Source organism: Ptychodera flava, chromosome 13 (genome assembly GCF_041260155.1).
Source record: "Ptychodera flava strain L36383 chromosome 13, AS_Pfla_20210202, whole genome shotgun sequence".
In the NCBI taxonomy this organism is placed as follows: Eukaryota; Metazoa; Hemichordata; class Enteropneusta; family Ptychoderidae; genus Ptychodera; species Ptychodera flava.
The window spans coordinates 23,951,981-23,974,869 of NC_091940.1; the positions used below are offsets into that span (position 1 = coordinate 23,951,981).

A 22,889-nucleotide genomic window follows, 5' to 3' on the forward strand; every position below is an offset into this window, starting at 1 on the left:
GCGCCAAATGAACCCCATGGGACACGATTTGATTTGGGAACATCAAAATTCATTAAATATAGACCCTAAGGATTACAAAAATGTAGGTTAAAAAAATACATCCATGGGGTGCATGGGAACCCTACCTTCCGACTAGACTAATAAGTCAAAAATGACTAAATACTATTCTGCTTAACCGAGAGTTATGAGTTATACCGTCTCAAGGATACCGCAGCATAAATTGTCCGGACTCTAAATCACCCCTAGTATTGAATACATGCAAGTTGCAACTGAATGTTTTTAAGTAAACCATAGTCACTATGATATACATAGTTTTCATTTCCATGTTTAAAATTGCACAAACACATACGTAAAAAGAACTGATTAAATACAAAGATATGGTGTCCATAGTGGTGTGGATGAAAGCATTGTAATATTTGAGAATGCTTGCCACTGGAAACAGCTGGTTTTACAGGAGCTGTGTTTTGTGGCACCTACAATCAATCGGGATCAATGCTGCTGTAGTACATTATTTTACCAAACACATGCATTTAATGAAATCGCTTTAGAGCAAAATAATTGGCTGTGCAGTGAGCAGATAACTTTCATGTGGGATGACTTAATTGAACTTTTAACTAACTTCGACTTTAGTTCAAGGGACACATGTTGTTGGTTCCATTCAGTAACATCAATCATGTGATGCAGTTTCGAATCACTGAAACTTTGTACATCTGCCATGCTTTGTTTGACAAAATCTTCGGCTTCCTTACAGCACCTCAAGTTCAATTCACGTGTGCAATTCTAAGTAGATATGTTAGAGAGGCCAGGCCAGGTCAAAGCCTATTCTCAAAAATACTACTTTAGAGCAAGTAAGTCGAAACTTTGTTGCTTCGACTTTCCTATCCCCGAAATGTGCGTTACCTGGCCTTATATTACACACTCGGTCAAGACTTACGTAGAAACATCACGGCAGCAACGGATATGCTTAACGCATGCATGATCGTCGACTTTGACAGTATTTCCGATTAAAAAAGAAAGTCGTCCTCCGCGACTATCAAACGTAGCGGAGTTCGATTAGACATGGATTGCGAAGGGAGAATATTACAACTCATGTCGGTAGTTCAGTAGTAGTCCTACGTGAGGCTAATTGATTCTGTTATGTTATTCAAGGTTAAGTTCCCTAAAGTTGCGTTTTCAAACCCTGTAGCATTCACCAATGTAGGTACGGCATCGCCTTCATAGAGAATACCTGCAAAAGACATACAACAGAAAATATTTTATTTTTTATGAATTCTTTTGAGTGTATGCCAGAGGCGGCTTTCAGCGGAACTTTCGTACAAACCTAGAAAAATATATATCTTTTATTTGCCATTGTAGCCCCATACGCCCAGTACCATATCGAGATACACAGTAATCAGCTGGTCCGTCAATTCGCTTGTCTGAATATGTGTAGACTGCATTGTGAATTCAGGAATTCACACGTAAGTAATTACAGTGTGTTTTATACATAAAGACGTTGTGTCGACAAGCTAAAAAGCAAGTGGTTTAACATAGTTTGAGGAGTAGAACAAAAAAATGTGGTTGAAATCGAAAAAAAATAGTGAAAAAACGTACAGCTGCAGACTCTTTAAGACGTCATCACAAAAATAAAACATAAGAAGAACAAAAAGTTGATCAGTCTGAGAAACAAGACTTGGCAAATTTCCAACCTATCTGGTTCATCTTACCTGCTATGCACGCCGTCAGAAAGTTGGCTGCGTTCCCTGCGAGCATCGCTCTGACTACTATCGATGAAATGTCGTCCCGGCGTTCCGGGGCGATGCCAAGCAGCGCCCCCAACGTTATGCCAATACCACACAGGTGAGAAAAGCCACATAGTGCGTAGGTCACAATCACCTCGGACCTAGCCTATGAGAAAGAGTAAACTTACATCAGTCGATCTGATTTCAATGGAAGGTCACTTCGTGTGCACACCCGTTAAAACTGAGCAATGTACCTGCAGATATTTAATTATTTATTTCACACTCTGCAACCGTTTTCCCTAGCATTTAGAGGTAATATGGAACTCAGCTTTTGCATCGATGATATACCCAGTATTTGTCGATGTTAGTCTCATAGTATACATTATTTATTGGATAAAGCTGTGTTCATCTTATTTGAGGTTTATGGCCAAGTTTTCAAGCTCATGGAACCTATTGATCAAGAACACATCTCAATCTTGCAATAATATAAGCAATGCAACCACTGTCAAGAACAATTGTTACAGTTACTTACTGTAAGTGCCAAAATAATGGTTGTGAAAAATCATATATTTTCAATAAAATATATATTACCACCATAGTTTTAATATATATATATTGATATATGTATATATATTTCCCACGAGGATATATATATATATATATATATATATATACTTAAATAGACATTATAAAATTGCCTTACATCTTAAATTACCACTCACAGTAGTCCAAATTCGTACTGAAATATTTTCCTTTTTTGCATTACTACTTCCCTGTCCTTGTCCTCACAGCGTATGTTCGACCATGTCTAATGTGTTACCACACAGGACACTATACTCACAGATATCGTTGGCTCCAATCCCAGTTCGCGATTTTCCAAGATGATTGCCAGTTTCTTGAACGATACAGTAACGCTTGTCACAATCTTCATACCGAGAAGTTCACCAACCACGAAACAATCTTCCCAATCGACTCCCATCAAATATGCCAGCGGCATGAACACCCATGCGCAGATTAGCTATAGGTATGTAGATATGCGTCACAAATAAACCAATCAGTGGTGAGGATAAAAAGTAGCAGTATTTCTTCATTTTTTCGATGGAATATCTTACACATGGAGGCAGCAGCTAACTTGCGTGTGATCTGACCAAAGCCAAAAATACGCCTCACTTCCACTGCAGAAGCCTTTCACATTATTTTAGTTGGCCCGGTTTATTCTTTTGGTAACATGCTGCCATAAATCCGGGATGTTTACATGGCTTTGTGAAACACGGATTATATGACAAACTTTGACCAGAGTGGAAACAGTAATGACATGAATAATCATATAGGATCTGACGAGTGTGCAGACAGTGTGTTCTTTAAATTTCCATAGATCATAGTCTACCAATGACCAGAAATTCATGAAAACATTTGAAAACGTTAGCTGTATTAAATTGTTCGCAATGAAATTGAAAGAAACTACTACGCAAACTTTCCTCATATCGGGGGGTGTCACCCTGTAAATTTGGATACTAGAGAAGCAAATCATCCAATACTTCCGAAATTTGAAATTCAAAATGGCCGCCACTCATCGAAGTTTCACAGTGGGGAAAATGAAATTCGTGATATTCACAAAACTAAGCCGTTGAAAAGTTCATCCATTCCAGAAGCCATAATCCATAAGTTTCAAATTGAGCCTCAACAAGTAGTTGGTCAAAAGAAACATTGTAAAAGTTTCAGTAGTCCGAAGAGTTAAAGGTCCGAATATCTGCCCCCGGGGCGCATTCTACCTCGGGCAAAATGACAGTGCAGGGTAACCAGACCTACGGGCCATCATCTATAGTTCGTTGAACGAGGTCGCTCCCCTTTCACAAAAATATCACTATTATTACTATTCTAATATAAGCAGCGACTGTACACGGCTACGCAACACCCGATGGACTACAGTTGGTAAAGTGTTGCCGGTACTTACCTCAAAACTAAGATCTGGATAGCCGACCAAACCACCTGCCCAAGATAGCATAGCGTTCAGAAATTCCAAGACAGCGAGAAACACAATGAAGTTGGCAGCGATGTTGACAGCCAATGGAATAGCCGACATAGCCCCACCAGACAAAGCATCTATAATGTTTCGATACTTCCTGCAATGAAGGGGTATCCCAATACGTAGGTTTATGTTTAAAAAAACTAACTTAATAAATTTGGGCGTGGATAAGGCAAAGAGGGTTGTCATGTGAACTGACATCATGAAATTCTTTTTTCGATGCAATGCTTGCAAAGCGATGCAAAATGATTGCGTCTTAGATGTTCCTAAGGTAGAGAGAAAAACAAAGTAACTTTCTATACTGAGCTTGGCTGCCACGACGAGTGGTTTCTTTGCTGCTGTCGCCAACCTAAAACTGAAACGGTGTCGCCGTACAACAAATGAAACTATTAGAACATAGAGGTTAAATCAATAGGTTACCGTATTCTCTTAAATATCGGTACCTGAATCAATAGTAGTATACTGAGAACGCCGACTCTCTCTCTCTCTCTCTCTCTCTCTCTCTCTCTCTCTCTCTCTCTCTCTCTCTCTCTCTCTCTCTCTCTCTCTCTCTCTCCTCCCTCCGGGACATTTACTTACCCAATGTTAATCTTCACGTCCCTCACATCATCAGCCCGTGATTTTTCAGTTTCTGGGTAAAACAACTTGGCTATGGCCAGAGCAGCCGGTGCTGACATCACCGAGGCAGTGATCAGGTAGGAGGGACTCAGACCGAAGGCAATGGCCGCTCCCATGATACTACCGGCGATTGTGGCGTAACCACCCGTCGCCACGGCGTGAAGTTCAGATTTCGTCATCGTTTTTATGTAGGGGGCCACCAGGAGTGGTGACTCGCTCTATTTAGATGGCGAAAAAAACAAAATAAGTGAAGAAATAAATAATTGTGACAATTTAAATTTCCATACGACAATGTTTATGGAAATAGACCTAGGGAAAGTAAGAACTGCCATGCGGAAACTGAGTTCAAATTGATCGTGAACGAGGTCGAAAGAAGTCTTCCAGATGTCTATGCTGGACACGAGCTTTTCAACAAATTTCGCATACCTTCAACAATAACACTTACTGTATTTGATTCACTTTTGGGAATAAAATTCAAGTGAGATGTCTTTTTTAAAAGTTTTAAAAAGTGCTCCGTTGTGACCTATTATTTTTGTTACGTTTTCTCATAGTTGTTTGGGGGGAAATAAAATGCAAGTTCATCGTTGTCGGCGTCGTCGATGCATTTGTGTTTGAAACTAACACGTGAGGGACAAACGGTAACTTTTCCGTTTCGGACAAGCAACTCAGTATATCATGACACACACACGTGATCACTTTGTGATACACTCACCATACTGAGGAAGACATTTCCAGCCGCGTTCAAGGATTCGCTGGCCGAGGTGTGCATGGTGAACTGTAAAAACCAGGCCAACTTGCCGATGATGAGTTGAATAAGACCCACGTAATATAGACATGAGATGACTGAGCTTAGGAAAATCATTATTGGAAGCACCTGGGAAGGAGAACGCCATATATGATTAAAGCAAACGAGTGAAACACCAGAATCGATGTACAGCAATTTGAAAGCAATATTAACCATATTGGAAAGCCACGAAGTAGACTCGGTCTCAACGAAAATAAAGTTTTTCGATCTATTAACGGTGTAGTCTGTGAGGGTTATTTCAATTACGCGCTGAATGCATTTAGCATTATTTTATTATGCCTCAAATTGACGAAAATGTGAGAGACATTTCAAAAATGCTCTGACTCAAAAGTCATCAATTACAGATTTTTTTGCAGTTTTATCGTTCAATGATAACCAACATTTACACAAAATAATATGTTTTCAATGAAATGAATCCGATTGAAGTGATGTATATTTTCATTTCTAGTTATCTACTCTATTACCGCGTAAAATTTAAGCTGTAATCATTTCGATTTCTATACACTTTTGTTATAATTACTGCCATCGAATTATTCTAGTTTAGTTCCAGTCGTGTGCAATGAACTTAGTTACAGAATTATTTTCAGTACAAATGCCCTGCACCATACTTACTGCCCAACCATACCGTTTCAACTGAAATTAATAAACCAGGAAAGTTTCATCAATGACCTAAACACTGACTTTAAAAAAAGTATAATCGAGTCACCGAATTTGTCAGTGCATCGACGCATACCTGTGCATGTACATCAATTCACGTATGCGGTGAGACAATAATTGCCTGCGCATCCTCCATTGATGATGTGATAATATGCAACTGATATATTCATCTTCTCTCACCTTGAATACGAAATAGTGGTTGTGCCAGAGCTCTCCGAACACAAATTCTGATCCCGCTTCAACGTAATTGATGAACGTGTTGACTTTGTTTCCGAGCGAGCGAAAGGCTTCGAAGCCCCAGTTCGTTCGCAGAATCAGCAAAGCCAAAATGATTTGAAGAATAAGACCCCATATCACAGGTCTCCAACGAACCTTGATGAAGAAACGTAAGTTGTTAGTAGAGGGCGCCCTGCATTCTTGCTGTGAAAAGGTATGCCACAATAATGAAATTTTCCCATCATACAAGTGATGGAGTCGTTGCAATTATTCGATAGTACGATCAACCACATCAATGGCTTCGCATGAAAACTGTTTTTGGCTTTCGTATAAATCGGTTGCATTCGACTCCACTTGGGATCTTTATATATCGAAAAGTGTCATGTGTTTAGGCAAAATACCACACCTAGCGATGGAAATCACGACATATGTGCACGAGCAAAAGCGAGTGCACATTTGAAGTGAACTGGTCAAAAACTTAGTGGTGTACCATCTGCTGTGGTTTATTGATATTATATGATAACAGTAATATTGAAATCCTGGTGTGAAACGTCAAAAGCCTCTTTGCACTTGCCCTGAGCTCACCGGTGTAACCGTGCTGTATTACGAATATAGCACAGTCATTTTCATGTCTCGACCAATCAGATCGCTGTATTTGCACCATTAATAAACAGGTGTGATATAATACAAACAATATCAAGATCGCAACTGTTATCGGGTGTCATGCTCAAGGATGCCGTTTAGTTTCATCTTGCGTGACTGTAGCTTACCTTGGACGGGTGTTTAGAAAACACAAAACAGAAGACAACGATTGTTATGAGACCAACGAACGACATCATGTTTGATGGGTTCTTGGAGGTGTCCACGATGATCCAGATGATTACTAAAGTCACTATGACCAATCCTGACACCCTGTTGATGAAATTCATAGGGTTTTATTGGTCTTGTAAAGCCATTTAAAAGGGCAACATAATGCTCCCTCCCCTATTTTTACGAAGATTGTAAAATGAAGAATGGAATGATCACTACAAGGAAGATTGGTGTGTGTGATTCTAGCAATTATCAAAGTATGGCTTGCTGCAAATATCTGAAACAAGTGCGTGACAATGGATCGTAACATCAAGCCATAATCAACGGGCTATTTGGTCGACAGCATTCTCTAGCATATAAATCGGGGACCAATTTGTTGCAAAGACATGCTGTGTGTATAAGCGACAGAAAGTAAAACACTGCTCGCTGAGGCGAAAGTACCTTCAGCGAAATCTACATCAGCAGTAACTTGTGCTGTGTTTTCCATCATTTTCGATGTTTGTAAAATATGTTTTCATTTTACTTCAATTATCAAGTGCTTTATGTTCAACTTGTAAACATAGCCTGCACATATGTCCAATCATTTTCCTGTCACCAACTTAATTATTGACTACTGAATTGTAGTCCAAACAATGTATGATGCGCTATATTTGCGATAGTGTTGTATTTCGACACGCTTTTAAATTAGAGAAAAGAATCGAAAATGTACAAGCTGTGATACCCAAAATAATGCAAATATTATTAAAAATTACAGCTCTTTCCGTTCAAAGGTAAGTTAGTATTGTCTGGACGTTGGTCTTGGATAACGTACCATCGTATCACATTCCAGTGTTTATCGGCGAACGCTGTCAGTGGCATGCATATGGCGCTGTGTATTCTGCTCCCGAAGTTGTCCCTCATGTAGGCGTAGGCAAAGCAGAAAACCACAAACACCGTGATGACCAGCAGTGCTACAGCTTCCTCAAAGTTGTAGTAAAGTGCATAGCAGAAATAAATAGCGTACAGGATTAACACAATCACTACTATTCCTATCTTCAACTGTCTCTTGTATTTGTTGAAGAAACCATAGACAGCCGCCTGTACTCTTTCAACACCCTAAAATGATATTACAGTGCGAAAAGACTCTTTGAGAATAGGAAATATATAGATTCAGAGATACATACATAGCTACACACATCCATACATACATACACACATACATACATACATACATACATACATACATACATACATACATACATACATACATACATACATACATACATACATACATACATACATACATACATACATACATACATACATACATACATACATACATACATACATACATACATACATACATACATCGAACATACATACATACATACATACATACATACATACATACATACATACATACATACATACATACATACATACATACATACATACATACATACATACATACATACATACATACATACATACATACATACATACATACATACATACATACATACATACATACATACATACATACATACATACAACATACATACGTACATACATACATACATACATACATACATACATACATACATACATACATCGAACATACATACATACATACATACATACATACATACATACATACATACATACATACATACATACATACATACATACATACATACATACATACATACATACATACATACATACATCGAACATACATACATACATACATACATACATACATACATACATACATACATACATACATACATACATACATACATACATACATACATAACATACATACATACATACTACATACATACATACATACATACATACATACATACATACATACATACATACATACATACATACATCGAACATACATACATACATACATACATACATACATACATACATACATACATACATACATACATACATACATACATACATACATACATACATCGAACATACATACATACATACATACATACATACATACATACATACATACATACATACATCATACATACATACATACATACATACATACATACATACATACATCGAACATACATACATACATACATACATACATACATACATACATACATACATACATACATACACTACATACATCATACATACATACATACATACATACATACATACATACATACATACATACATACATACATACATACATACATACATACATACATACATACATACATACATACATACATACATACATACATACATACATACATACATACATACATACATACATACATACATCATACATACATACATACATACATACATACATACATACATACATACATACATACATACATACATACATACATACATACATCAACATACATACATACATACATACATACATACATACATACATACATACATACATACATACATACATACATACATACATACATACATACATACATACATACATACATACATACATACATACATACATACATACATACATACATACATACATACATACGTACTACGTACGTACGTACGTACGTACACATACATACATACATACATACATACATACATACATACATACATACATACATACATACATACATACATACATACATACATACATACATACATACATACCCTTGTAAAGCAGTTGTCAGTGTCATCTTCAAGGTCATCGCCATCGTCGTCAGCAATGTCGATTTTCTCGCAGCTATGTCGCCTCTTTTGAAGCGGTCCTGCTATTCCGTTGTCATGGACACCATCTGCAACGTCATCGTCATCTGAAAGGTCAGCCTCTTTGATTTTCTGTCAACAACAAAGTTCAACAAACCGAGGAATTATAATTTTCAACAGCTATTGTCATAGGGCCAAGTTCCCCTGCATGGTATCTTATAATAAATAAGAATGCGCTCCAATTATCGTGCGGACAGATAACCGGTCTCGAATATTTACAATACTTTGCTGTTGTGTCACATATTTGAACTCATTTTGAAACTTGTGGAGTAAGTAAAATTTCAACATCTTTTTTGTGAAATCGAAAATTCACTTATTTCTGAGAGAGTTCAAATATAGGCTTAGGCTTAGACGCCATTTTTAATTTGAATTTCCGTAAACAATTTAGGCAATTTGTTTCTTTCAGTCTCTAAATTGTATACAATGCCCGCTGATTTCAATCCTTGATTTTGACATAGAATGGTTTAAAGTTCCTTTTGGAAAGTTAAAGCAAACATTTATATCTTTGAGGGTAATATATATATATATATATATATATATATATATATATATATATATAATATATATATATATATATATCATACATGCTATGCCTGTATTGCCATTCTCCTATTGTTTAGACGGTACTAATATGAACCCGTATTTTAACTAGTGAAAATACGAATTATATTTTCACTGTAACCGAACTACTTACAGCTACGCGTACGCGTGACCTTCGGTGGGATGTTCACATACACGTAAAACTGCTGAGTGAATTAGACTTGTGACACTCCGAAACGTCATTGTGAATGTGATTATGGTCAAAATTTTGTTGTTTGCAGTCAGTTCATGGGCATTGCACTTAGATACAAGTACAGTTGTACCAAAAACATACAAACGAACGCATCGAAAATGTGTATGTTTTGCCGACCCGACACCTGTCATCGTTCACGGCCAGTCCCATACGGTGGTGTTTTCATGTCGTCTGCTCTGCGCTGCCGAAGATTACGATCTCGGTTGACAGAACCGCTATATGAAAAGTTTCCTGTTGATGAGTTTAAGCATCTGAGTGGTGAATTACATCGTTTTCAGCCATAAATGCGCCTCAAATCTAACCGCTCTGAAAATACTCGCGACAGACAAGGTGCACATATTATATTTCCGATTTGTACCTGTCACTGAGATCACAGTCACTCGTGGTCTATTCAGCTCTGGACTATTCGCCCCATAGACGTGTGTACATAAGCGAGAAAAACCCAAGTCAGGAAACAAAATGGCTATTTCCTATAGGGATTATGCCACCATGTCATCTTCGACGTTCGATTTTACTCTGAAAAGTAGCACGTTCGTCTGTCATGTAACCGTCGATCGTTCCCTATCATTCTCAAACTTCATACCTGGTATGTTTTGTCTCAATACTTCAAAATATCTGACTCAAACTTGCTGGTATTGAAGCTGTCACAATGCTCTTTCAAAGAGTGTCTCAGATATATCTTGCCGGCGCGCGGGCCGCGGCCGGGCCGGTACTTAATTTGCCTCAAAAACGCTCGTTTCGTGTGATTTTTCGGCCGATTCCACGTACACATCGAAACAAAGCGTGAGCAACATTCCGTCACCTCTTGGGCACCTCCACTTTACTGACATTGGCGCCGATACCCATGAGGGGTGACTGTAATGTTGCTCAAGCTTATTTTTGGCGAGGTGTCTCTCGAATTCGGCCGAAAATCACACGAAAGAGCATTTTATAAGCAGATAAGTATCAGGTATGAATATCTGTGTGATTTTCGGCCGAGTTCAGAAGACACCTCGCCCAAAACATAAGGCGTGAACAACCTTCCAGTCATCCCTCATGGGTACGCGGCGCCAACGTCAGTAAAGTGGAGGCGCCCGACGTTCACTGTGAGGTGACCGGAATGTTGCTCACGCTTATGTTTTAGCGATGTGTCCGTCGAATTCGGCCGAAAATCACACAAAACGAGCGTTTTTGAAGCAAATTAAGTACCAGGTATAAATTTTGAGAATGATAGGGAACTATCGACGGTTACATGATAGACGAACTTGCTACTTTTCACAGTAAAATCGAACGTCGAAGATGACATGGTGGATAATTCCTATGGGAAATAGCCATTTTGTTTCTGACTTGGTTTTTCTCGTTTATGTACACACGTCTATTGGGCGAATAGTCCCAGAGCTGAATAGACCACGAGGACTGTGCTGAGATGCACAGGTCATGATAGTTGTCCGGTGGCACCGGTGCGGCTTTCGGAGACATTGTAAGATACAAGGAAAGTCAAACTTTCGTTTAGGTTGTTGTGAAAGAAATTTAGTTCTATTTAGGCGAGCCAGTAACGAAAATATACGAGCAGACGATGAAAATAGCTTTCAAATGTTTTATTTGTACTGCAACATAATCACGAACGAGTTACGACGCTACAGCTTACTCCGCACTTCACGTTTCCCCTAATCCGCTCACAAATTCCTTTCTAAGATGGTAAATTCGGCATATTTGACGACTAAGGACATGTATAATTCTTGGAGATAAACTGACTGGTACGGCTATTATATCCACTGTGCATTCATAGATGTCGCAGAGCTGCTTGCTTTATGCTCTCAGCTGCTCGATCGAGTTTGAAATCGAACGTTGGCGCGGCGCGAGTATTTTGACCCGATCTTGGCCGGCCTCATAACTTTCGCGAAGGGATGAGTTTATGTTTCAAAACACGAAAACACACTCATTTTACACACTCCAGGCATTTTTACATCCATCGCCATTTCACGCTAAAAGTAAATCTTCTTCAAAGTGTGAAAACCTGTGTCGACATCTTAATATTTAAATTGTTCGCTTTAAAAGTGTGCGATAAACCCTCATTTGAAGTGGAATGGCCCAACAGCGGAATAATATCAAGAAGTGAATGATATGGTTGTGATCACTCCTTAGCAGCCAACTTTTTATCAGTACAGCGATGAGCAAGCAAGGTCGATTCCAGTTGACCTCGTCGCTAATTTCTATGGAAGACCGGTCACGACATGCGACATGCGAGTTTTTAAAACTGCGATCTGCGGTTAGGGTTAGGGTTAGGGGTTAGGGTTACGGTTAGGGTAGCGGTTAGGGTAGGGTTAGGGGGTTAGGTTTTCTCTCGTAAAAAGCCTTACTTCGCTCTCAACCTGGAGGTTAGGCCAAGGGACAAAAATTGTAACGGCATAACTTAGGGTTAGTTAGCGTTAGGGTAGGGTTAGGGTATTAGGGTTAGGTCGCAGATCACAGTTAAGACGCAGGTCGTATGTCGCGTGTCGCAGGTCGTGACCGGTCTTCCATACATGTCGGAGTCCTAACTTGGCCGCTATTTCTCCCAGGGTGTATCCATTGTAGAAGTATGCAGAAATAAGCTCGTCTCTACCTCTGTAATCCATTGTTAGGAGGAGAACGAAAATGACATGTATGCAAACGCCATATTAGTTTTGCAACTCGCACGTCGCAGTTTAAGAACTCGCATGTCGCAGTTTAAGAACTCCCAGGTCGCAGTTTAAAAAAACTCGCATGTCGCATGTCGTGACCGGTCTTCCATAAATTTCGGAACGTCCGTAGGAAAACAGTCATAACCAAAGCATGCATGTATGATAAAGGGGTTATTACACGAAGTTTGGGCGATACCGCGTCATATATATATATATATATATATATATATATATATATCTATATATATATATATATATATATATATATATATATTATATATATCACATGAACTGGCCCGTATCTCCACCTGTGTGACGTACACCAGCACAGATAAGAAATCCATATTACCGCTGTTGTACGTCATTAACCGGAACTTTTTTCCTGCAATGGTACCGTTCGTACGTGCACGTCGCGACACAGACCGATTTGTCGTGATCGATGCCGTGCTCTCATGGCATTTTGACAAAAAGATGACCCGATAAATCCAGATACGGAAACAACGAAATTTCGAGTCGCTAAAGCTTTACTATTCCCAAGAATCGAATGAGGATACCGTCGATCGTTTGGCTCAGTAACGTCACGGCTCCAGTCGCAAGGCTCAATGTGGATATCGTCGTACCTGCGATCGCCAAGCGACGTCGTCCGCGATCCGGTTGGCGATAAACCCGAAAGATACACCTCAACGAAAGTTCAACTTAATAAATGAATACTGTATAAACTTCGGGAAGCGACATAGAAGGCACAAATATCGACGAACAACGATAAATTTCCTTCATCACACAAATACTATTCCGACCCCGTTGTTTCTCGATCGGAATCAAGCCTAAGCTGTCGAACTGTAGCGTAAACTCTGCAGTGCAGCGCTGTAGAATCCGATGCATTTCGAAAGTTGACTCGGACATCACTCACAACAGAACAGAGTTCCCGTCAAGTAACAAAATTGGGAAGTACCTACGGGCGATATATGTGTTACAGCAAATATCAAAGTCCGTATGACGAAAACATTGACGACTGAGATGGCCACCGGCGGAGACCGGTGACGGCTATAGTGCCCACTACAAGCGTACACTGTGTGTGTCATCGATCTGAAACTTTCGGGCTCGCCAAGGCCGTAAACTTGTGATATTTTAAAAGCCACAGCATCTCTAAGAATGATAACTACTGTTTCGATCGTGCCGTTGCATTCGCTTTATAAATATAATTCTAAATATTCTAAATAACTCAAAATACTATCGTTATCCGTCGCCAGCGCGGTGAAAGCTATGTCCGCCGATGGCAGACTTGCCTTGGCATCGCTCCAGCGCGAGACAATGATTGACACGCGCACGTGACCGAATCCGTATGTCTGATTGGTGGAGATACCATTCCATGTATCAAAGTTTTAGCTTAATGGGATTTATGTCTGTAAACATTTGCACATCTCCTGGGTGACGGACCGCTTTACTCATTAAATGTAAGTAATCCGCGTAAATAAAACACAAAATCGCGATAAAAATCATGCAATTTGTTACAATAATTTTGATCCATCCACATCAAAGAAAAATAAGAAGACTGTTCATGTGATAAATATATAATCCCATGGAATTTTTCTCTGTTTGACGTCATCGTATACTCGTGTTTTTCGCGGAGCCGCACAACTTCTCGCCTTCGGCTCGAAGTTGTACGGCTCCGCGAAAAACACTCGTATACGATGACGTCAAACAGAGAAAAATACCATGGGATTATATGTAAATATATATATATATATATATATATATATATATATATATATACGCCCATATTGATGGACTCAATATGGGCATATATAATCGTACTCTCTGTGCCCAAGTTCAAGAGATTGCCATAAAGCCATTATGGTGATACCGGGAGGGCACATTGTATACATTGGTGTGTGGTGTGTATATTATATATATATATATATATATATATGTCCATATTGATGCACTCAAGATCAAACATTTAAACTGCGGTCTGAACATGGCTCGAGGGAGATATCGAGTGCCTTCCTGTTCAGGCGACCTCCCTGCAAGTAAAAAGGAGTAGTGCCGGCGTTTTAGTACAGTAGTGCCTACGAAAAAACCAAAGAAGCGCCAACATCCAAAGATGCCACTCTTGCCCGTTAATTACTCTGGATACATGCTATTTGTGACCATAGATGTAAACCAGATATGAACTGTAAATGCTCACGTGTTTCATTATATATAGAAGTAATGTGTAAATTTGAACCTTTGCCACATGTTTGCAACTTCATTGAAAGTATTATGATCAACATAATGAACAATATTCACCACAGATTAACTTTATAGGTCATTAAGTATTCAAATACGCAATTAGCTGAAACAGAAATAGTTAATTTCTTTGACTGCTGTCATTGTATCACCACTTTATATAGCAAGTGTATTGCATGCCTTTGGTCAAGTCCTTCAAACTATATATTCCAAACTTTAAAAGCTCATTAGATATGCAAACTATAAATTAGCTGACACGAAAACTTAAGTGTGAAATGACCATCAATATTGGTATAACCTGGTATAATCATCAATATACATAGCATGTTATGCCAACTTTGATCAAATAAATCCAAGTATATATCCCTAATTAGGAAAGTTCATTAAATACACACATTAGGAATTGGCTGAAGCAAAAATGCTTAATGCCTTTCAATAATGTTAGCCTACATAATAGTATCTTTAATGTACATAGGAAGTTTCATCAATTTTGGTCATGTAAATTCAAATATATATCCCTAATTTCAAAATTCATTAAATATGCGAATTAGGAGCTGGATGAAGTAAAAATGCTTAATGACTTTCAGTAACGTCGTATCATAGTATCTTTATGTAAAAAAACAAGTTTCGTCAACTTTGGTCTCGTCAATACAGATAAATATCCCTGATTATGAAAGTTCATTAAATATGTAAATAGGGAATTTGCTAATGTTCAAATGCTTAATGACTTACAATAATATTCTATCATAGTATCTTTAATGTATATAGCCAGTTTCGTCAACTGTGGTCTTGTCAATTCAGATAAATACCCCTAATTAGGAAAGTTATAAAATATGCAAATTATGAATTGGCTGAAGTAAAAATGCTAAATGACATTTAATAATGTTCTATCATAGTATCTTTAATGTACATGGCAAGTTTCATCAATTTTGGTCATGCAAATTCAAATATATATCCTTAATTTCAAAAGGTCATTAAATATGCAAATTAGGATTTGCATGAAGTAAAAATGCTTAATGACTTTCAATAAGGTTAAATCATAGTATCTTCAATATGCATACCAAGTTTCGTCAATTTTGATCGAGTAAATTCAGATATATACTCCTAATTAGGAAATTTCATTAAACATGCAAATTAGTAATTATCTTTCACATCACCCCTTAATATCTTTCAAAGCTGATATATCTTGGTGTGATCAACATTTGTAGCGAATTTCATCAAATTGTGTGCGGTCGTTGTCAATATATATCAGTTTTTTCTAAAATCATTAATTATGCAAATGAGCAAAAAGTAAGCAAGCCACACCCACCAAAAACTAATCAGTTCTTGCCATTTGCAAACTGAATCTATGTACCAGATTTGATTCTGATCTGATGAGCCGTTTTTGAGATATTGAGTACACAGACAGACAGACAGACAGACAGACACACAGACCACACAGACTCACAGACAGACAGACATCACTGCGACATATGCCCACGGGTATCAACACGGATCAAAAAAGTCCGTCGATTACCCCCCCCCCCCCCCCCCCCCGTTGTGACCAGAGAGCATCGAGCCCTTTGTACAAATTATTGGAGAGGGACCGTGATATGATGTTCTACTGGTACCATAGACCCTAATTAGGGTCTATGCTGGTACTTGCCACACCGACAAATGCTGTCAATGACCAGATATGAACTGTAAATGCTCACGTGTTTCATTATATATTGCAGTTATGTATAAATTTGAACATTTGCCACATGTTTGCAACTTCATTGAAAGTATTATGATCAACATAATAAACAATATTTACCACAGATTAACTCTATAGGTCAATAAGTATTAAAATATGTAATTAACTGAAATAAAAATAATTAATTTCTTTGACTGCTATAATTGTATCACCACTTATATAGCAAGTGTAATTGCCTTTGGTCAAGTCCTTCAAACTATATATTCCAAACTTTGAAAGCTCATTAGATATGCAAACTATTAATTAGCTGACATGAAAACTTAAGTGCGAAATGACTTCCAATATTGGTATAATCTGTATAATCATCAATGTCATAGCATGTTATGCCAACTTTGATCAAATAAATCCAAGAATATATCCCTAATTAGGAACGTTAATTAAATACACACATTAGGAATTGGCTGAAGCAAAAATGCTTAATGCCTTTCAATAATGTTAGCTTACATAATAGTATCTTTAATGTACATAGCAAGTTTCATCAATTTGGTAATGTAAATTCAAATATATATCCCTAATTTCAAAAATTTATTAAATATGCAAATTAGGAGCTGGATGAAGTAAAAATGCTTAATGACTTTCAATAATGTCGTATCGTTGCATCTTTCATGTACATAGCAATTTTGTCGACTTTTGTTCAGTCAATACAGATAAATATCCCTGATTATGAAAGTTCATTAAATATGCAAATAAGGAATTGGCTAAAGTTCAAATGCTTAATGATTTTCAATAATGTTCTATCATAGTATCTTTAATGTACATAGCCAGTTTCATAAACTTTAGTGTCAAATAAATACCCCTAATTAGGAAAGTTCATAAAATATGCAAATTAGGAATTGGCTGATGTAAAAATGCTTAATGACATTTAATAATGTTCTATCATAGTATCTTTAATGTACATAGCAAGTTTCATCAATTTGGTCATGTAACTTCAAATATATATCCTTAATTTCAAAAGGTCATTAAATATGCAAATTAGGATTTGGATGAAGTAAAATGCTTAATGACTTTCAATAAGGTTAAATCATAGTATCTTCAATATGCATACCAAGTTTCGTCAATTTTGATCGAGTAAATTCAGATATATACTCCTAATTAGGAAATTTCATTAAACATGCAAATTAGTAATTATCTTTCACGTCACCCCTTAATATCTTTCAAAGCTGATATATCTTGGTGTGATCAACATTTGTAGCGAATCTCATCAAATTGTGTGCAGTCGTTGTCAATATATATCAGTTTTTTCTAAAATCATTAATTATGCAAATGAGAAAAAAGTAAGCAAGCCACACCCACCAAAAACTAATCAGTTCTTGCCATTTGCAAACTGAATCTATGTACCAGATTTGATTCTGATCTGATGAGCCGTTTTTGAGATATTGAGTACACAGACAGACAGACAGACAGACAGACAGACACACAGACACACAGACACACAGACAGACAGACATCACTGCGACATATGCCCACGTGTATCAACACGTGAGCAATAAATAGAGGTGTTATATTACGACATTTCGTACTATCAGTCTTGTATTACACCTGCGGCTAGTCCAAGAACACACTGTAGCTTTGGACATGATGTAAAAGAAGGTGTTTTATTTACTTACATCCTCCCAAATGTTCACCGTGACGTTCACCTTGCTTTCGTCCTGTGGCAACAGTTCAAAGTCTCTTGGATAATGCGGTTTTTTACTCTCCATGTTGCGTCATGTGCACCGAACTTAGTCAAAGACGACCGGAAATCAGTTGAACACTTTTCTCAACTCACAGATGAATAGGTGCGCAAAGTCCTGACAAGACACACCTCAGCGTTACATGCATGCGATCTCTCAAAATCCAGGTGTAAGTGACGGTGGCACTGGAAAATTATGCTTCTAAGAGTCACCACAGACAAGTATGGACGCTTTTATGCACCTAAGAAAACCTTGAAATCTCATTTGATAACAAGCTAGAATCAAAACACACCACGACGTTTATTTGACCTGCGATCAAGATAAGGGGAAGATAGGACACAATAGTCACGGGAGGTCAAGCTGTCAGAGCCTTGTAGCACATTAGACTTTTCCTTTGTCAAGTTTTATAACCATTTCCAAGCTTTTCTTAGTCTGACGGTGTACCTCCGAAACACCGAAGATGTAAATGTATCTGGCAATGGGTGCATTCACATGAATGTATTTGTACTTTTTATACAAATGTTACACTCGTACGACATTCATAAGGTGCTTGCAGTAAAGGTTACATTTGCATAAGTATACATATACAGTAGTTTTGTTGTAGTACAGGAAATGAGGTTACACATGTTTATATCATATCAAACTGGACTTTTTATGAGTTTGAGAATATCACTATAATTTTTAATGTGATTTTCTGGAGTTACAGCGACCATGGAAGTAAAAGCGAGATATAGCGGTGTTATCGCTGAAACCACCATTCCTCGTGCCGAGACTTACCTTTCTCACCACACAGACGCAGATGCCACGCTTTTATACCACTCGGCGACCCAGACAGCGAAGATCGCATTGCGATAATCCAGGTCAAAGTCTAGACTTGGTTGAAGTGGGGTGAACGCGATGATTTGTGTTCTGTTTTCATATGAAACAGGTGAAACGGGTGAAAGGGTGAACGTGATGAGTGGGGTGCACGCGATGCAGGGGAGTTTCACCCGTCCGCTAGAAACTCACTCATGCGCAGACCCAAAAGTAACTCGTTCGATCTCTGAGAAAAGCTGACAACTTGCTTGTATAAAAGAGAAGAGGCACAAGTAAGATGGCCGAGGGAGTTCTTTAAAATTCAAAACGAAAAATGCAAAATTCAAAATGCAAAATTCAAAATTCAATACTTGAAACGAGGCGTACCTGACAGGCGCCATCTTGGTCGGATATTTATGATTGCTAGTTTTTCATAATTATGTTTGAGTTCTTCATCCAAGATTGCTTTCTCATTTCATAGTTTCGATCTCAAGCATTTGTTTGTGATCTGGGCTGTGAAAGGTATTAATCTGGTGATCACATTATTACAGCAGCATGGTGGATTTTGTGATGATATGATAACAAGCGCACAGGGGAGGGGGGTTGGTTGCCTATAATGGGTAAAATACTTTCTGTCGGTCATTATTACGATCTTCTTTTAATAAAAGTGATAGGGATATGACAGGCCATCGTAACTCTATCAGAAAAATAGTAGCATTTTTCCATTTGACCATTGTGACCTAATATTCTTTATGTAAACCTGACAGTCTGAGAATTAAGGTTTCATAGAAGCTTGTTGTTAAGCAAGTAATATTATAACAAGTAATTTAAACTGCCTGCATTCTTCTAATCTATGCTACATGGTGAGTGGTCGACAATTGAACGTCAACTCTAATGATAAATGCAGCAAAATTCATGAAAAATAATTATGCCAAGAGTTCGAAAATTAATTTGACAGTACATTCAATTTGCATCTCTTTTCCAAAAACCAAAGAATTTTAAAGTTCAGCCCGATATCTTTTTTTTATTTGGTTTATAACATGTAACGAAAAGGATGTTTTGCATGCCATGCCTAGTCGAATATCTTATAGGCTTGTGTTTTGTGGTCACAGCATAGACCACCAAAGTTAGAATAAACTATGCTTATACCCTATGACATCACGAAATAAATAAACGCCTTTGTGCAATACAGTTACTTAAAGGCCAAGTATGTCTAACTTTCAGGTTATATTTTTCAGCATTTCATCCTTGAAACAACTGCAGTTTCTTATTGTATTTACTGAAGCATCATGAATGACAAGAAACTGGCTTCTCAACACAGCTGTTATGTGTACAATCAGCAATATAATTGTTGGATACAAATTCTAGTCCTCACTTGAATTCATTTTCCCACAATAACATTAGCCATTGGTCATAAACAGGTTATGTTGAGATTCTTAATGCTGGTAGTAGAATGGGAATGTTGAGTTGATACACAGAACAAAAGTACTGAAAACACCATGAATAAGGTGTAGTGCAAGGGCATGTTCAATGAAACATTTCATTTTTACCTCCGTGTTACTTTATTTTAATTTGGATAACGTCTGTCATCACGTATAGAAGACACAGACTGGCATGAATTGATAATGTTCAGTAATAGTGCTTTTATGTAGAAAGGCAATATAGGTGAAAGTGGCAGTTTATCGTTGTCGATAAGTCCATTTGAGTGGTGATATAATTTCAGCAATAATGACACCCGAGGGGGGCGGGAGAATAAAAAAAGTTCTCAGATCATTTCAGATGTAGTTGAAATGACCCTTCCGCTTTGCTATAATTTTGATATCCCCTCAAAGGGATTAGACAGAAATTACAGGTGGGTCGCAATTTCTTTTGGTATGCGCAATCATTTTTACAGGGTCATGAAATTTTAAGCATGCCTTTTGGGATGGGTCACCAAATGTTTGCACAACTACTGGAACGCGAAAATGTGGCCGATATGGTGCTTTGTTCAAAAATATCAAATTCTAATACATGGGAGTCTATTGGGCAAACTATTGAATTTTTCCCCACAAAAACAAGTTATATCTGTGCATTTGTATATGTTCGATAATTCATGTAAATGTACTTTGCCTGAAGTGGCAGGTAAAAAGTGCATGCGTGTACAAAAAAACTTGATTTTTGGATTTCATCGATAAAGTTAATTCACTATACATGGTAGTCTATGAGAAAACTATGAATAATATTTAACCCAATATACAACTGGCAAAATCTGTGCATTTAAAAGATGTTTGTTAATGGATATACATGTACTTGATTATATTAGGGTGGTTACAAGAGCATATGTGTACAAGATTTGATTTTGGAATATCATCGAAGATGTTGATTCACCATACATTGGAGTCTATGAGTAATTATGAATATATTTTACAATACTATACTAACTAAATCTGCGATTTTATAAATGTTTGACAATTGATACAAATGTACTGGATTCAAATAGGGTATTTGAAAGAACAACAAACACGATATTGGAATTTCACCAAAAAGTATTATTTCACTTTTCATGGTAGTCTACGGGTAAACTATGAAATATTTTCCCTAATAAACTTGTATACATGTATATGTTAGTGTTGTTAAATATTGACTTTAAGTTGTTAAATATTGACGTTTTAGTAAGTTTCTTGATAAACAGTAACAGTGCTTCCTGTATAATTACAATTATGCCTGTATAATTACAAGCCAAACTATAAATGAAGGTAAACATAACACTTATTGTCCCTTTTGCAATCACATAAAAAAAACTTTGGAAACACTGGAAAGAGGATGACTTCCCTCATCTGTCAGGAAAACTGGACACAATTAACATATTTGTATCAAAGGGATGTACCTTTTGGCCAATCAAGCATGTTTTGTTCTGTGTATCGACCGCAGTGTCTTGTTCTACTCCAAACAGCATGCTAGAATAACAAAATTCTGTTTGGCACATACTCTGTATATGCATATGTACAGAACGTAATCATTGTTATTGATGACAAAGGAATTCTAGTCCGGACTTGCATTCGATTTTAAACAATAATTATGCCGACTGTACACAAAATGGCTGTCCTTCTGGGAGTAGAACAAGAAACTACAGTGGATACACAAAACGAATGCACCCAAACAATGGGATGTACAAATCTTGGATCCACGGTTGGAAGGGTTTCAATCCCGGACACCCAAGCATCCTGATCAGAATTTGTTCCTTTTTGCGTGCTCTGAATGGACACTGTTCATCAGAGACGCAATGAGTGAACCGAAATATTCATTTCTGAATAATATCCTTGTGTTCAACGCGACGTTTGAAATTCCCCACGAAAGGTGCAACGATCCGTAGGTTGGATAGCTCGGAGAATGTTCGAAATGGCTAAGGTGGAAAGAACCTGAAACCAAAGAA

General features: G+C 37.6%; 2 protein-coding genes across 4 annotated transcripts in view; both read right to left on the minus strand.

The window, feature by feature from the left end:
• Positions 1 to 274: 274 nt before the first annotated feature.
• LOC139147934 (solute carrier family 28 member 3-like) lies at positions 275 to 19,722 on the minus strand. Of its 2 annotated transcripts, XM_070719164.1 has the most exons (12): positions 19,460 to 19,722; positions 18,617 to 18,957; positions 9,515 to 9,682; positions 7,665 to 7,948; positions 6,814 to 6,955; positions 6,008 to 6,199; positions 5,078 to 5,239; positions 4,327 to 4,583; positions 3,676 to 3,844; positions 2,563 to 2,739; positions 1,707 to 1,887; positions 387 to 1,228 (listed from the first exon to the last, which is right to left on the minus strand). In XM_070719164.1, the coding sequence occupies exons 2-12, from the start codon at positions 18,707 to 18,709 to the stop codon at positions 1,113 to 1,115; spliced, it is 1,941 nt and encodes a 646-aa protein (XP_070575265.1). In that variant the 5' UTR covers positions 18,710 to 18,957; positions 19,460 to 19,722; the 3' UTR covers positions 387 to 1,112. The 2 variants fall into 2 exon arrangements, with proteins under 2 accessions (XP_070575266.1, XP_070575265.1); XM_070719165.1 differs by having other exon boundaries at positions 275 to 1,228; positions 18,617 to 19,466.
• Positions 19,723 to 21,100: 1,378 nt separating this feature from the next.
• The window catches only part of LOC139147933 (solute carrier family 28 member 3-like), a 13,429-nt gene continuing 11,640 nt past the window's right edge, over positions 21,101 to 22,889 (minus strand). For both annotated transcript variants that reach the window (XM_070719162.1, XM_070719163.1), the window contains exon 12: positions 21,101 to 22,889. This exon is cut by the window's right edge and continues 417 nt beyond it. The gene's annotated coding sequence lies outside the window, so the exon portion shown is untranslated.

Bases quoted from the DNA above. Each gene is read 5' to 3' on its own strand.
- LOC139147934 (XM_070719165.1), bottom strand. From the start codon at position 18,709: ATGGAGAGTAAAAAACCGCATTATCCAAGAGACTTTGAACTGTTGCCA. The intron at 7,949-9,514 runs GTATGTATGTAT...ATATCATTTTAG, and splicing joins CTGACAACTGCTTTACAAGG to GGTGTTGAAAGAGTACAGGC. The intron at 3,845-4,326 runs GTAAGTAAATGT...CCTTCATTGCAG, and splicing joins GACGTGAAGATTAACATTGG to GAAGTATCGAAACATTATAG.